We start from the raw sequence: 14,121 nt of genomic DNA, 5'->3' as shown, positions 1-14,121 counted from the left end.
TAATGGAAAACTGGAAGGCATGCAAGGGATGGCTACTTCTTTTTGATGACCACATACAAAATGTAGGTGTCTGCTATGACAAAGGGAACATACCGTTTCTTCTTCTGTCCACTTTCTGTCAATAGATCTGGGTACTGGACATTTGACTAGTTCTTGGAGAGCCTTTCCACAGTTGTAGTGATTTTCATGAAGCTGCAGGAATAAAGAGTGACAGTAAAATTCTCACTTTGACTGGACTAAACTTGACCACAAACAGGGATGGTATAGTATTGGTGGAGGTGAGGATTCAGCTTTAAACTTTTTTGCAAGACACCTAGAAACCACTTTATGAGATGTTAAAGAGCATACAATTCTAATAGGAATTCCAAGTTTATTTGATGAAAATCGGTTTTGAAATGGCTGAGATATCCCCCACCTCCCAAAAGTAAAACAAAGCGATCTTAATAAAAGGAGGGTCCCATCTTTTACAAGGATTGCTTTGTTTTGGATATCTCAGCAAATTCAAACCAAATTCTCATCAAAAATAATTCTGAATTCCTCTTAGAATTACATACTTTTCCATATTTAATATTTTTAAGAGGTTTCTCATCATCTATAAAAACATTTAAAAAACTTTGGAAACCAGAAGCCCCATCTCAACCGAGAATGTACTTATCTTTTAAAAGAGGTTAACTGTCATATGTACCTGATTAGTACTGAAATTGTGTGTTCTAATGAGGTATTGGGAGAAGTACAACTTTGGGAGATGTACAAAAATATAGTATGGCTTCGGTATACTACTTCTGGATCCACGTATAGATGAAATGTGAAGCTCAAACATGTTTGGTTCTGGGGCTCTGCTCCTGGGTCACCAAAGGGATCTCCTGTGCAGTTTGAACAACTCTGTATCAAACTGCTCCTTGGAACGATTTCCAAAGTTTGGTGAAAACATTATTTGTGAATAATACACAACCCCTTCTCAGACTGTGCTTGTTGTGTGTAATGTAGTCCATCATGATTGCTTTCCTCACATGTTTGTCAGTTTGCCTCTGATGAAGATTATGTTATGATTGAAAGCCCAGGCCCCTTTTTACTCCAGTTAACAATTTTGGCAGCTTTGCAGATACACTTGGGCCTTTACATGAGGGGGTCACATAAACCACTTGAATAATCTTTTGTGCCCTACCCAAAGAATAATTTTGTGCCTTCTTAAGTAAAATCCAATCATGCAACAAAAAGTAGAAGATGAAACTTTCAACTTTAACCCTTAGGCCTCAGCCAAGCACATAAGAGTGATTTTTTTTTGTTTTTTCCTGAAGTATGGTAGAATCCTCAGGAAACATTTTGTTTCAAGTATCCATATCATACATGGATGTCCTTCAAAACGCAATTATAACAATTCTAGCAATACATATCTCAGCTGGTTGCTTCATTCATACTTACCACTGTAAGAGCATTAATGGTGGTCTCATCTTTTGATGCTACTTCACATCCTTCCTCTGGTGATCCTCCATCACACATCCCAACAAATGCTGCCATGCTCCTGGGCATTGAAGAAACACAAAGATGTGCCACAGCTAACAAAATGTCCTTTACACCAGAGTAACAAATCAAGTGTGTTTATGTACACAATGTCAGCAAATATGGCTCAACACATAATAGTTCAGTTAAGGCCACCGCGCATTATACCACATTCGGTTGCACGACTGACCTACTTTGGACCTGAAATAAACAAGCGTGTTTATTCTGAGGCTATTGTGATTTATTTCAGATCCACAGTCGGTCAGTCGTGCATCCAAAATCGTATAGTGCGCAGTGGCCTTTCGTTTTGACCTTATCATCTTCTGCTATTTCCATTAAGCATGTAAGTTCTGGTAAATGCTCTCCCTAGACATTTGATCTCTATCAACTGCAAACAAATGCCTCATATCTATCCCTGTGCAACTTCCTCAGTTGTGCCCCTTTAGGGTGGGCATTTTGGCCCCCCCCCCCCCCTCGACGTTTCGCGTGATTATTCCACAATGCGTGATGCTCTCGCCGCGACATTTTATGACTTTTTCTTTCAAGTATCGCGCAACTTTTGAGACCAAATTTGTCGCTCCGGGGCATACCGTTTTGAAGCCACACCCCTTTGAAAAAAAATTTGTCGACCCAAAAATTGCCCAAAAACATGATTTTGTGTACAAATCCAATGTAAATTGTGTTTTTACAATTAATTCATATAAAAATAATTATCTTTACTTTCAATGGCTGATAATGATTTATTTTAGCCTGATTATGCTCTAAAAAATGTCTGTGACAAATTTTGACGAAAAAAACAACAAAACCAAAAAGTAAAAAACAAAGAAATACATAAGACATTCGATAAACGATAAAATACATAAGAAATAATCATGAAGCCAAATTTTTGCTTCAAGATCATTGTTGAGGATATTGAGAAGATTATGTTCACCAAAAATTAGAAGTCCAGGGGGGTGTTTCATCAACGCTTGTCGGCGCTGACCAATTTCAGCAAAATCCTTGGTTTTGATTGGCTGGGATGCTCTGGTCACTGACTGTTACTATGGTGACTGAAGTTGTCAGCGCCGACAAACGTTGATGAAACACCCCCCTGGAGCTTTATTTTTTTGATTTATAGGCAATGCATAAATTATAAATAATAAAAAATTATTATAAATTGTAGATTACATTGGCCTCTACCTCAGTGCAAATTTTTGTGAGGATCGTGTGATCCAAGACTGAGATCTGAAGGGGGGGCCAAAAAGGCCCCCCCCCCGTGGTTTCAAGTCCCTCAATTCAATTCAGTTCAATTCAATATAGGTTTATTGACAATAAAAAGAACATGCAGCTCAATAGCTGAAATTGTTCATTTCACAATTAAAACACATATACGACATTGTCCAAAAAAAAAATATATATACAGTGTATATATACAAATGTAGTTGAAATTGGGTATCAAAATGAATACTGTATGAATATAACGGAAACACTGTTCCGGGCCTGTACAAACAGATGAAACCTTAATATTTCAACCCGGTCTCAAATCCTTGACCTTGGATCCAAGACCCAGAGATTACCAAGAAAATCATCAACAAAAAGTACATGCATAAAAAATTTTTTTTTTTTTTCATTAGTTACAACCATTGACCTCTTCTTAACCCTCAATAAAAATGCATGTATCAAAATTATCAATAGTGCTTTACAGATATACTGTAGTACAGTCTACTATGTCAAAATATTGGGTCCCGTGAGATTTTCGTGCCAAAACTGATTTTTTTAGCTAACCTGGTCAATTTGGGGGTGCTGAATCCAAAAAACTTTGGTTCCATTTTTTCCGACCACGTCTTCAGTCGCCATTTTGAATTTCAAAATGGCCGCCGTAGCAAACTGTATTTTGACCCAATTTGCATAATGTGAGCATCATAGAAGCTTCAGATTTGATGCAAAAAGCATGTTTGTGATGTCAGACATTCTGATACACCATTTTCTAATATTGTAGATAGCTTTGATACATTTTTTAGGCAGCCATCTTAAAATTCAAAATGGCCGCCATAGCTAAACATATTGTTACCCATATCTCAGGTTGTAAGCACTATGTAGAGTATAAATTTGGGGCAAAAAGCATGCTTATGATGTCAGTCATGCTAATATGTACATTTATTTATTTAATGATGGATCATTTTCCTTAGCGGCCATCTTGAAATTCAAAATGGCTACCATAACAAATGTAATTGGACCGGTATCTCATATCGTATGCATTGTGTAACGTTCTAATTTGGGGCAGAGAGTATGCGTATGTTGTCAGATATTCTGAAACATCTTTTTCTGGGTGAACGATGGTTCATTTTGATATTAAAGGTGGCCATCTTGAATTTAAAATGGCCGCCATACCAGAATGTATATTTTGACCCATATCTCATGTTGTACGCAATACAGACAGTTCACATTTCGGGCGTAAACCGAGCTCATAATGTTGAACATTCAGTTGCACTTTTCCCCTCCCTAAAAATGCAGATAGGCCTAACTTTCAAGGCTGCCTTCTTAGAATTCAAAATGGCTGCTTTTCAGCTAATATCTCTAGTTACACGCAACTTTTAGACATATCAATGTTTATGGTGGCTTACAGTGTACATTCTTTAAACACACACACACACACATAGGGCCTATACATTCTGTAATAATGGATTATTTGTATTGGTCGCCACTCTTAAAATTCAAGATGTATTTCGACCATGGTGCTGTAAGATCTTTAAACTGCAAACCCAAGCATGGTGAAACACTCATGTATAAGTCAATCACTTCAAGTGTTTCCTGTCCTGTAGGTACACTGTTGTGTTGAAATGCAAAAATGCTGCCATGTGAAACATTCCTTTAAAAGCATAGCATTTGGGTAAAATTTGTGAATGGGAAATCATGTGATTTTGATGTTAAAAACAAATGACTTTTAAAAAAAAAAACTCTCAATAACTGTTTCTGACTGACTAAATAATGCCCCATTTAGACGATTTGGTTGTAAGAACTTACAATATCAGCCCTATATACTCTAACAATTCATGGGATAGTCACTTAGATAATTAAATGTTTTCTAGGCTCATTCACTGCACATGTTTAAAAACAGCACTCTAAAGCTGTACACAGGGGAGAATTAGTTCTAAATTCTTCCAGAAATAATGACTTTTGCATTTCTTGCTTTTCAGCATGATAATGAATTCTGTGGCTACCGTTGATGTAGGAAGTTCGAAGCATTTTATAATAATTGAACAATTTATGCATACCCTTTCGAAATATCTACAATCTAATATATCATATTTATATGTATTAGAGGCACAAATTAGGTTGTGAGAGTTTACGAGGTTCGTTCTCTGGTTATATCGTCAAGTCTCTACGAGGGTAAAGCCGGAAATTGTCCTGGTTGAAGTCATCCACGCCAAACTTCTGGAAGGCACGGACTGTGTCATAGCACATTCTGCATGATTCAAGGTTTAGATACTTCTTGGTCCATCTGCTCTTAGAGACATCCTCAAATTTTCAACTTCAGCCAGCACCATGAAAGGCATTAAAAAGCAGACCTTTACCTGTTCCTGTTTTTTCGCAACAAACTGCAGAGCATAATCTCTCAAAATTGTCAATTGTACCTTTATCATTTCCTTTTCCAGTGATGGAGCAGACAACATGCAATGCAGTAAGTGAAGCAAACCTACAAGATCCATCAGGATAATTGAAATGTTAAAGTCTACGTAATAATCATCAATATCTCTGATTTTCTCGTTGCTCTAATAGTAATACATACAATGGAATGAGGCTATCTCTTGTGAGTGACGGGTGACAGTAACTCCCATGGCATCTTTGATGAACTCTTTTTTTTTTCTTTCCATGGTCTCTGTGTCAGATGGAATTGACTGCTCAGTATTTCAACTTTCAGGCTTATTATTTGGCTCAGTTTTGTGAGTTTCTAAGGCATTCATGGGTAGGAAAAATGAACCTTTAATAGGGAGAATGAGGAGAAGGCCATAAAACAATGAGATGAAGAGTGATTGTGGAATTGCTTAGAACCTATACCTTTCAATAATTGTATCGTTCAGCAATGACCGGATAATGACAGGTCTACATGTATCAGGCTGTAGAACCAGTAGAAATGTTATGAAGAATTTGCGATTCCTTAAGCTTAATGACTTTGGATCCAATCATACGTGGTGTTTTTTTTTTTTTCGCACGAGCTGAATGTCTGGCCTTTCTCACAATATTCCAGAGATTAATATATTCTAATTTTCGCAGATACAAATTCTTAGTACAAAACATTAAAACTGCCCTTTTCATCTCTTTCTAGAGTATCTCCCTTGAATGTTTCTGATACCTGACTGCCAAACACCACATTTATCAGCTTCAAGGCAGTGTCAATTTCTTACATTACCCTCGTGTGATGATCTTCTAAGTTGTGGAGGAATTCTGATGGATGCAAGCGCCACAGAACTGAGCTATCATTACTCCTTTGTAGTTTTAGAATAATTGGCTGTACAGCAATAAGCATCTTGGAAGTCTTGATAATTGAAGATGACCCACTCAAGGGCAATCAGGAAAAGCCTACTTATTCCTTCTTCATTCTGTGTTATTCCAGAAATAATTATATCTATCAAACCTTAAGTGTTTCAGTTTATGGCCAACAAACAAGCTTGTGAATGGGATGCCTGGTAGGGTGACCATAGCATTTCTTGCCATTGCGAGACTTTTCCTCGTTTGTCTTCATTCTCTTGAGGCAGCATCAAGTTTTTTAAGATCACCTTCAATTGCATCAATGCTTGCTTTTATACAAATATTCATTGATTGGGATTAAATGTAATCATTAACGAGGTTCCACAACGCAAAATAACGTGTTCCCTGAGAGGCAAAAACGAATCGTTTTAGCGCGCAGTTTGCAAACCGCATACCCGCCTGGCTATATGGGATGTAACGCTTACACGCTTGCCCACACTATCGGACAGTGGTATGCCCCCTCCCCCCTTACGCAGTTCTTGCCCCTCAGCATCTCTTGATGACGTAATTAGAACCTCATCCTTACATTCTGAATTTATGGCGGCCATTTCGAATAGAGAGATGGCTGTCATTCTGCGTGAACTGGAAATAAATTCAGTCTAACTAGGACAATTTTGGCACATTCATCTAAGGCGCTTACCACAGTATCATAGCTATGTTTTCTATGGCGGCCATCTTGAATTTCAACATGGTGGTCTATCTAATGATCCACAATTAGGAAACAGCTGTGCTGGACCATTGAATACCACAAGCATGTGCATTCTTCAAAAAATTGATACTTCTACAATAATTGCAAACAGATATGGGTAAAAACGCTATGGCGGCCATTTTGAATTTCAAGATGGCGGCCTACAAACTCTACAAAGCAATCCACAATATCAGAAAATGATATATCAGAGCACTTGACATTATAACGATGTATTTTGCACCAAGTTTGAGGTTTCTACAATGCTCACTTTATGAGATATGGGTAAAAATACAGCTTGCTGTGGCAGCCATTTTGAAATTCAAAATGGCAGCCTACAAAATGTATCATAACAATCCACAATATCAGACAGAGATTTATCAGAGTGTCTGACATCACACCCATGCATTTTGCACCAAATCTTAAGCTTCTACAATGCTCACTCTATGAAATATGGGTCAAAATACAGTCTGCAAGGGCGGCCATTTTGAAATTCAAAATGGCGGCTGAAGACGTGGTCAGAAAAAAGTGTCGCTATTGCACAAAATGTGGCTCTCCCAACAAATCTACAGCACATCTCAACAATATGTAGCAATATTCCAACACAATTGACAAAACATAAAAAAGCGTTGTATTTATCACAAAGGCGTTGAATGCTCACCCCCCCCCCCCCCCCCAACCCGGCCCAATTAAAAAAACATCCACATTATTAAAAAGAAAAGAAAAAAACGGATATCTAAAAATCCCAAAATTTTTAAAGTACGCCTAATCTATGACAATTCATACATCAAAACATAAAAAAAAAACATACAAGGTCAGCAACAAATCCTCAGCATCCAACCTGTCCCTGACGATTGACCTTTGATCCCACGACCTCAAAATTCTCAAGAGAATCACTGATGGGCAGTACATCAACATGCACAGAAATGTACTTTAAATTGACATTTGACTTTTTTGGGACATCAACAAAATACACATGAAATTTACTATAAAAAAACTAGAAATGTCGCTTTGGCGACTGGTATGCCTCCGCCATAATGCATGATTTTCCCAATAGGTCTAGATAGTACATGTGGACACTGTGTGATTACATTTCCACAAAATTGGCAAAATATTGGAATGACAAGTTTGTCACAAATGTGTTGAATGTTCACCTTCCTTGACGTAGGTTTAATTGGATGAATAAGAGAGCATGTATCTAGGGATTTAAGGACTTTAACTTGACTTTGACCCATTCATACATTTAGGCATTGAGTAATTTTCAAGGTACAGGTGTGGAGAAAAAGTGCAATTTCTGGATTGAATAGTAAATTGTTACCATTTTCATCTGGCCCTTGACCCTAAAATTCATAAGATAATTACTTTCAGGTAGAACATGCATAATATGTACTACATTTCAAGGTAACTTGAGCCACTTCCGAGATATGGAGGAAAAAGTTAGTTCAGCACTTTCACTTGATCTTTGACCTTTTGACCTTTCAGGCAAAAAGAGAAAAAAAAAAAAACTTTCCAGAGAATTTCTATTAGGTTACACACGCATACACCAAGTGTAAAAAAATAACCCTGCTGGCATTGCATAAATATGAGGGTAATAGTAAAATTTTGAAGTCTTGCACTTGACCTTTGACCCCTGACCTTTGACCCCATGAACCCTACATTCTCTAGATAATCACTTCCAGTCAGTACATGTATTTCCTATGTTCCATGAAGATACCTTGAACAATTTTCCAAGGTACGGAGAAAAAAAAGAAGTTTTAATATTTTTACTTGACCTTTTGACCTTTGACCTTTGACCTCATGACCCAAACTTTCACCAGAGAATCTTAATTGGGTAATACATGTATACACTAAGTTTCAAGAAAATATCTTCAGGCATTCAATAGATTTGTATGGTGGAAATAGTGAAATTTTATGTATTTGACCCTGACCTTTTGACCTTTGACCTCATGACCCAAACTTTCACCAGAGAATCTTAATTGGGTAATACATGTATACACTAAGTTTCAAGAAAATTTCTTCAGGCATTCAACAGATATGGTGGAAATAGTGAAATTTTATGTATTTGACCCTGACCTTTTGACCTTTGACCTTTGACCTCATGACCAAAACTTTCACCAGAGAATCTTAATTGGGTAATACATGTATACACTAAGTTTCAAGAAAATATCTTCAGGCATTCAATAGATATGGTGGAAATAGTGAAATTTTATGTATTTGACCTTGACCTTTTGACCTTTGACCTTGAGCATGTGCACCCAAAAGTTGATAGGCACAACTTCACCCCCTAATACACATACATGCCAAGTTTCATTAGGATACCTCAACAGGTTTCGATAGTTACCTTGTCCACAAAATTCATTACGGACGGACGGAAGGACGGACGGACGGACGGACGGACGGAAGGACGGACGGACGGACGGACGGACGGACGGACAACCCGAAAACATAATGCCTCCGGCACCACTTCGTGGCGGAGGCATAAAGATAAATAAAAAAAAGAATATAATAATAATAATAAACTAGAAATGTCGCTTTGGCGACTGGTATGCCTCCGCCATAATGCATGATTTTCCCAATAGGTCTAGATAGTACATGTGGACAATGTGTGATTACATTTTCACAAAATTGGCAAAATATTGAAATGACAAGTTTGTCACAAATGTGTTGAATGTTCACCTTCCTTGACCTAGGTTTAATTGGATGAATAGGAGAGCATGTATCTAGGGATTTAAGGACTTTAACTCGACTTTGACCCATTCATACATTTAGGCATTGAGTAATTTTCAAGGTACAGGTGTGGAGAAAAAGTGCAATTTCTGAATTGAATAGTAAATTGTTAACATTTTCATCTGGCCCTTGACCCTAAAATTCATAAGATAATCACTTTCAGGTGGAACATGCATAATATGTACTAAGTTTCAAGATAACTTGAGCCACTTCCGAGATATGGAGGAAAAAGTTAGTTCAGTACTTTCACTTGATCTTTGACCTTTTGACCTTTGAGGCAAAAAAAGAAGAAAAAAAAAAAAACTTTCCAGAGAATTTCTATTAGGTTACACATGTATGCATACACCAAGTGTAAAAAAAAAAATAACCCTGCTGGCATTGCATGATAGGAGGGAAAAAGTAAAAATTTGAAGTGTTGCACTTGACCTTTGACCCCTGACCTTTGACCCCATGAAGCCTACATTTTCTAGATAATCACTTCCAGTCAGTATATGTATATACTATGTTCCACGAAGATACCTTGAACAATTTTCCAAGGTATGGAGAAAAAAAAAGAAGTTTTAATATCTTTACTTGACCTTTTGACCTTTGACCTCATGACCCAAACTTTCACCAGAGAATCTTAATTGGGTAATACATGTATACACTAAGTTTCAAGAAAATATCTTCAGGCATTCAATAGATATGGTGGAAATAGTGAAATTTTATGTATTTGACCCTGACCTTTTGACCTTTGACCTTTGACCTCATGACCCAAACTTTCACCAGAGAGTCTTAATTGGGTAATACATGTATACACTAAGTTTCAAGAAAATATCTTCAGGCATTCAATAAATATGGTGGAAATAGTGAAATTTTATGTATTTGACCTTGACCTTTTGACCTTTGACCTTGAGCATGTGCACCCAAAAGTTGATAGGCACAACTTCACCCCCTAATACACATACATGCCAAGTTTCATTAGGATACCTCAACAGGTTTTGATAGTTACCTTGTCCACAAAATTCATTACGGACGGACGGAAGGACGGACGGACGGACGGACGGACGGACGGAAGGACGGACGGACGGACGGACGGACAACCCGAAAACATAATGCCTCCGGCACCACTTCGTGGCGGAGGCATAAAAATAAAAAGAGAATACTTTATAAAAAGAGAATACTTTACAAAAGGTTGGGAAAATTGCACATTGTTGAAAACAAAAGCCTACAGACCATTAAGTAGTCTCACTAAGCAAGGGATTGTCGAGTTTCTGAAACGTTGTGTTCTGGTTCGGGGGATGTCTATGTTTGACGAGTTCCTTAGGCTACGAGTTGTTCGTTGAGAGCGCTGAGGCGGAAGCTGCATGTCACGGTGGCGGTTAGAGCGAAGGAGGGATTTCCCAGAACTGGTGAGAAGGGAATTCCTCCTTTCAGCTAATGATTTGATGTTCATATCACGAAGAGCATCTTCATAGTGGACACGTAAGGGGTAAGTGATGAGGCGGAGAGCTCTCCTCTGCACCTTTTCCAGCACTTGTGACTGCTCATGAGTCAGATTGGAACACCACACTGGTGCAGCAAATTCAAGAAGGGGGCGGATGTACACAGTGTAAACAAACAATAGATCATCAAAAGTAACTCCGGTTCTCCTGAGCGAGCACAAAATGTGAAGTCTCCGAGAGGCGCGCGAGATCATTTCTCGTACTTGACTATCCCATCTCAGGTCTGATCAGAGAGTAACGCCAAGAATGCGCATGGAAGATACGACTTCGATCGGGTTGTTTCCAATAGTAATGACCGGAGGGGGGACATCGTTACGCAAGAAGGTGAAGTGCATCAATTTGCATTTTTCAGGCTTGGGTTTCATATAATTAGCATTGCTCCATTCACAAACAGACTCAACATGAGATTGCAAATTGTTGTGGCCGGCTTTGTGAGAGATCTCGACTATGCTCAGGACGTCGACGTACTTCCATCTAATGTCCGTTGTCAGTGCAAGATCATTGACCATGATCAGGAAGATAATCGCGCCGAGTTTTGTCCCTTGGGGGACCCCGCACGTCAGTAACTCCGAAGATGACGTCGTACCTTTGTAATGTACCGTCTGCGAGCGATTAGGCAGGAAGCTGCAGATTGTAGGAATAATCGATGGGTTCACTTCAAGATCGATCATCTTTCTAACAGCTGTCGTATGGTCAATTAAGTCGAATGCTTTTGTAAAATCAATGGCACAAAGATCGGCGTAGTTACCTGGTTTGTCGAGGTCTTTGTAGATTGTATCAAGCATGCTTATCAGGTAATGGCATACTGAACTGCCCTTCATGTTTCCAAACTGACGAGGATCGATTACTTGCTTGATGTCAGACATAACCCATTGCGCGAGGAAACCCTCGAAGATGCGTGCTATTATCGGAGTGATCGAGATAGGACGAAGTTGACTGAACTCAACAACTGGGGTTGTCTTAGGCACCGGACACACGGATGCTGTTTTCCAGGTATCAGGAAAATACCCAGAAGTAAGACATTCGTTGAACAGATTGGTCAAAGGAATTGATAATTCGTAGGCGAATTCCTTCAGCAGGCGTATGGGCAAGTCAGATGGATGGCCAGCCTTGGATGCATTCAGACGCCGAAGTCGGTTGTAAACATCTCGTCGCTCTATGGTTGGTGGAGGCCAAGCTGGAAGATAAGCCGGTAGCTCCGAGGGGTCACAACTGGGAAGCTGTCTGCAGATGTCGGCAAAGTAAGTGTTCAAACGATTGGCAGTTATAAGAGGAGAGGTGTCAGGATCTATCTCAAACTGAGGTCGCTTTTTAAGGCCAGAAAGACTTCTGATCTGTTTATGCCATTTCCCTGGCTCGGTCTCTTTGAGATGTTCAACTTTTTTTGCAGTAGAAAAGCCATTTAGCTTCTTTGATTTTCCTTTGGACATCATTTCTTAAGTTCTTGTAGACTGAAGTGTCCCCACTCTTGAAGGCAGAATTACGAGCTGAAATGAGGGACCGAATGGTGTTGGTCATCCATGCTTTATCAGCTACTCTACGTTTGACCGTCACTCTGTGGAAATGGGATCTATACTGGTCACAGAGAAGTTGTTGGAAAAAAGTCAACTTTGGCGTCGACATCAGGTAGGATATTGATAACAGACCAGTCCACCTCAGTTATCCACTGTCCGAAGGATCTGACAGCAGAATCTTGGTAAGGTCGATAGGTAAATTGAACAGATTGGCGGCAGGCATGATCATGAATACATTTGAGAGAAATTAGTAAGTGGTCACTGTTGGCAATAGGAGCACATACAATTGGTTCATGGTACTCACAGGCAATGTCAGTGAAGATCTTGTCCAGTATTGCAGTTCCCCTTGTTGGGTTCGTGACAATTTGGACCAGTGCGGTATGTTGCTCAAAGAGTGATGCATCGAAATCGTTGAAATCACCGGTAATGAGTAACGAAGCACTGTCTGACATTGCTCTGATAGAATCAACCATATCAATCAGGTGGTTGCAAAGTTCCTCTCGATGTTCCGATCGCGGCGGTGAGCACACAACAGCAACGTAGATGTGATTGCGCAACCGGAACTGACTGGAGGATATTAGTTTGATCCATAGTACTTCAAGGTAGGTAGGGACGCAATCAATGAAAACTTCTGTTGCAGATAGATCATTGCGAACATATAAACAAACTCCCCCACCAGGACGATCGGGGCGATCTCAATGAAACAGGTTGTATCCAGGGAGTTCACATGCAGATGCAGATTTGTCAACGGAAAACCATGTCTCAGTAACAGCTATTAACGGAACATCCTTGTGCTGAGATCGCAACGTGGCTTCAAGGTCATCGATCTTGTTATTGAGGGACCTGGCATTGAAGACAATCAGCGATGGCGACGCCGGTGCCTGTATCGTTGTTGGTTTAGGTTGACGTAAATTATGCATATTGACTCCCTGTCTGCCAAAGTGTAACTTTCTATCATGTTCAGGGGTAATGATGACACTTATCTTCCTTTGCTTCCTCTTACCTGCTCGCTTACCTCGATGTGTGCGTTTATTTGCATTTATCCCCAATTCACATATAACATTCCATGTCTTTTCAGGTAGTGGCCCATATGGACGCAGAGACGTACATGAACAGATGCTATGTCCACATGTATTGACCAGCAAAGCATTCCTTTTGATGTCGCGTTTCTCAGTTAAGTCGACAGGACCCGGGTTTTGCTCAATGTCACCACATTGTAAGATAAGTTGAAACGTTGATTCTGCGTTAGCGTAGTACAGAATACGAGATCCACAGAACTTGCGACTTGAATGCAGAAAGTTGTGTACTGTAGTATGGGATTGGGCATACCGTGATAGCCATCTAGGTTACTGCAGATTCCACCGCTATTGTGTGTAGAGTACAGGACAATAAGAACTAGAGTGATGTGCTTGAGAAGATCCATTGTTCCACTGAAGATTCACGAAGCACAGGACATGGAAGTCAATGGAATTCAAGGTTGGGTGGACATGAAAGAAACATGGTCTCTACCCACGGGCAAGATGTCAGCTCGTACACCACTATGCACCATTCCATGTCATGTAGAGCCAAAACTTGATTCTGGAAATGCTAGCAAACCACATTAAGATGTTCGCCAAAATGGATCCAGTCAAATCCAAGTAATGTCACAGATACAATGGTGGATCCAGTAGAACGTAATCAGTAAAATTACCCAAGTAAAGAG

The 14,121-nt window shown here is 39.4% G+C and overlaps 1 protein-coding gene across 1 annotated transcript in view; it reads right to left on the bottom strand.

Annotated features, from left to right (window-relative positions):
* LOC140239075 (uncharacterized) overlaps positions 1-14,121 on the bottom strand; it is a 63,577-nt gene that overhangs the window by 15,725 nt on the left and 33,731 nt on the right. The window contains exons 8-9 of the mRNA XM_072318972.1: positions 1,423-1,522; positions 94-192 (exon numbers count right to left, since the gene is read on the bottom strand). Of these exons, the coding sequence (XP_072175073.1) occupies positions 94-192; positions 1,423-1,522 (199 nt within the window). The remainder of the gene's footprint in view (positions 1-93; positions 193-1,422; positions 1,523-14,121) is intronic.

This window comes from Diadema setosum, chromosome 15, assembly GCF_964275005.1.
Source record: "Diadema setosum chromosome 15, eeDiaSeto1, whole genome shotgun sequence".
Lineage (NCBI taxonomy): Eukaryota > Metazoa > Echinodermata > Echinoidea > Diadematoida > Diadematidae > Diadema > Diadema setosum.
This window is presented reverse-complemented; position numbering and strand designations above follow the sequence as displayed.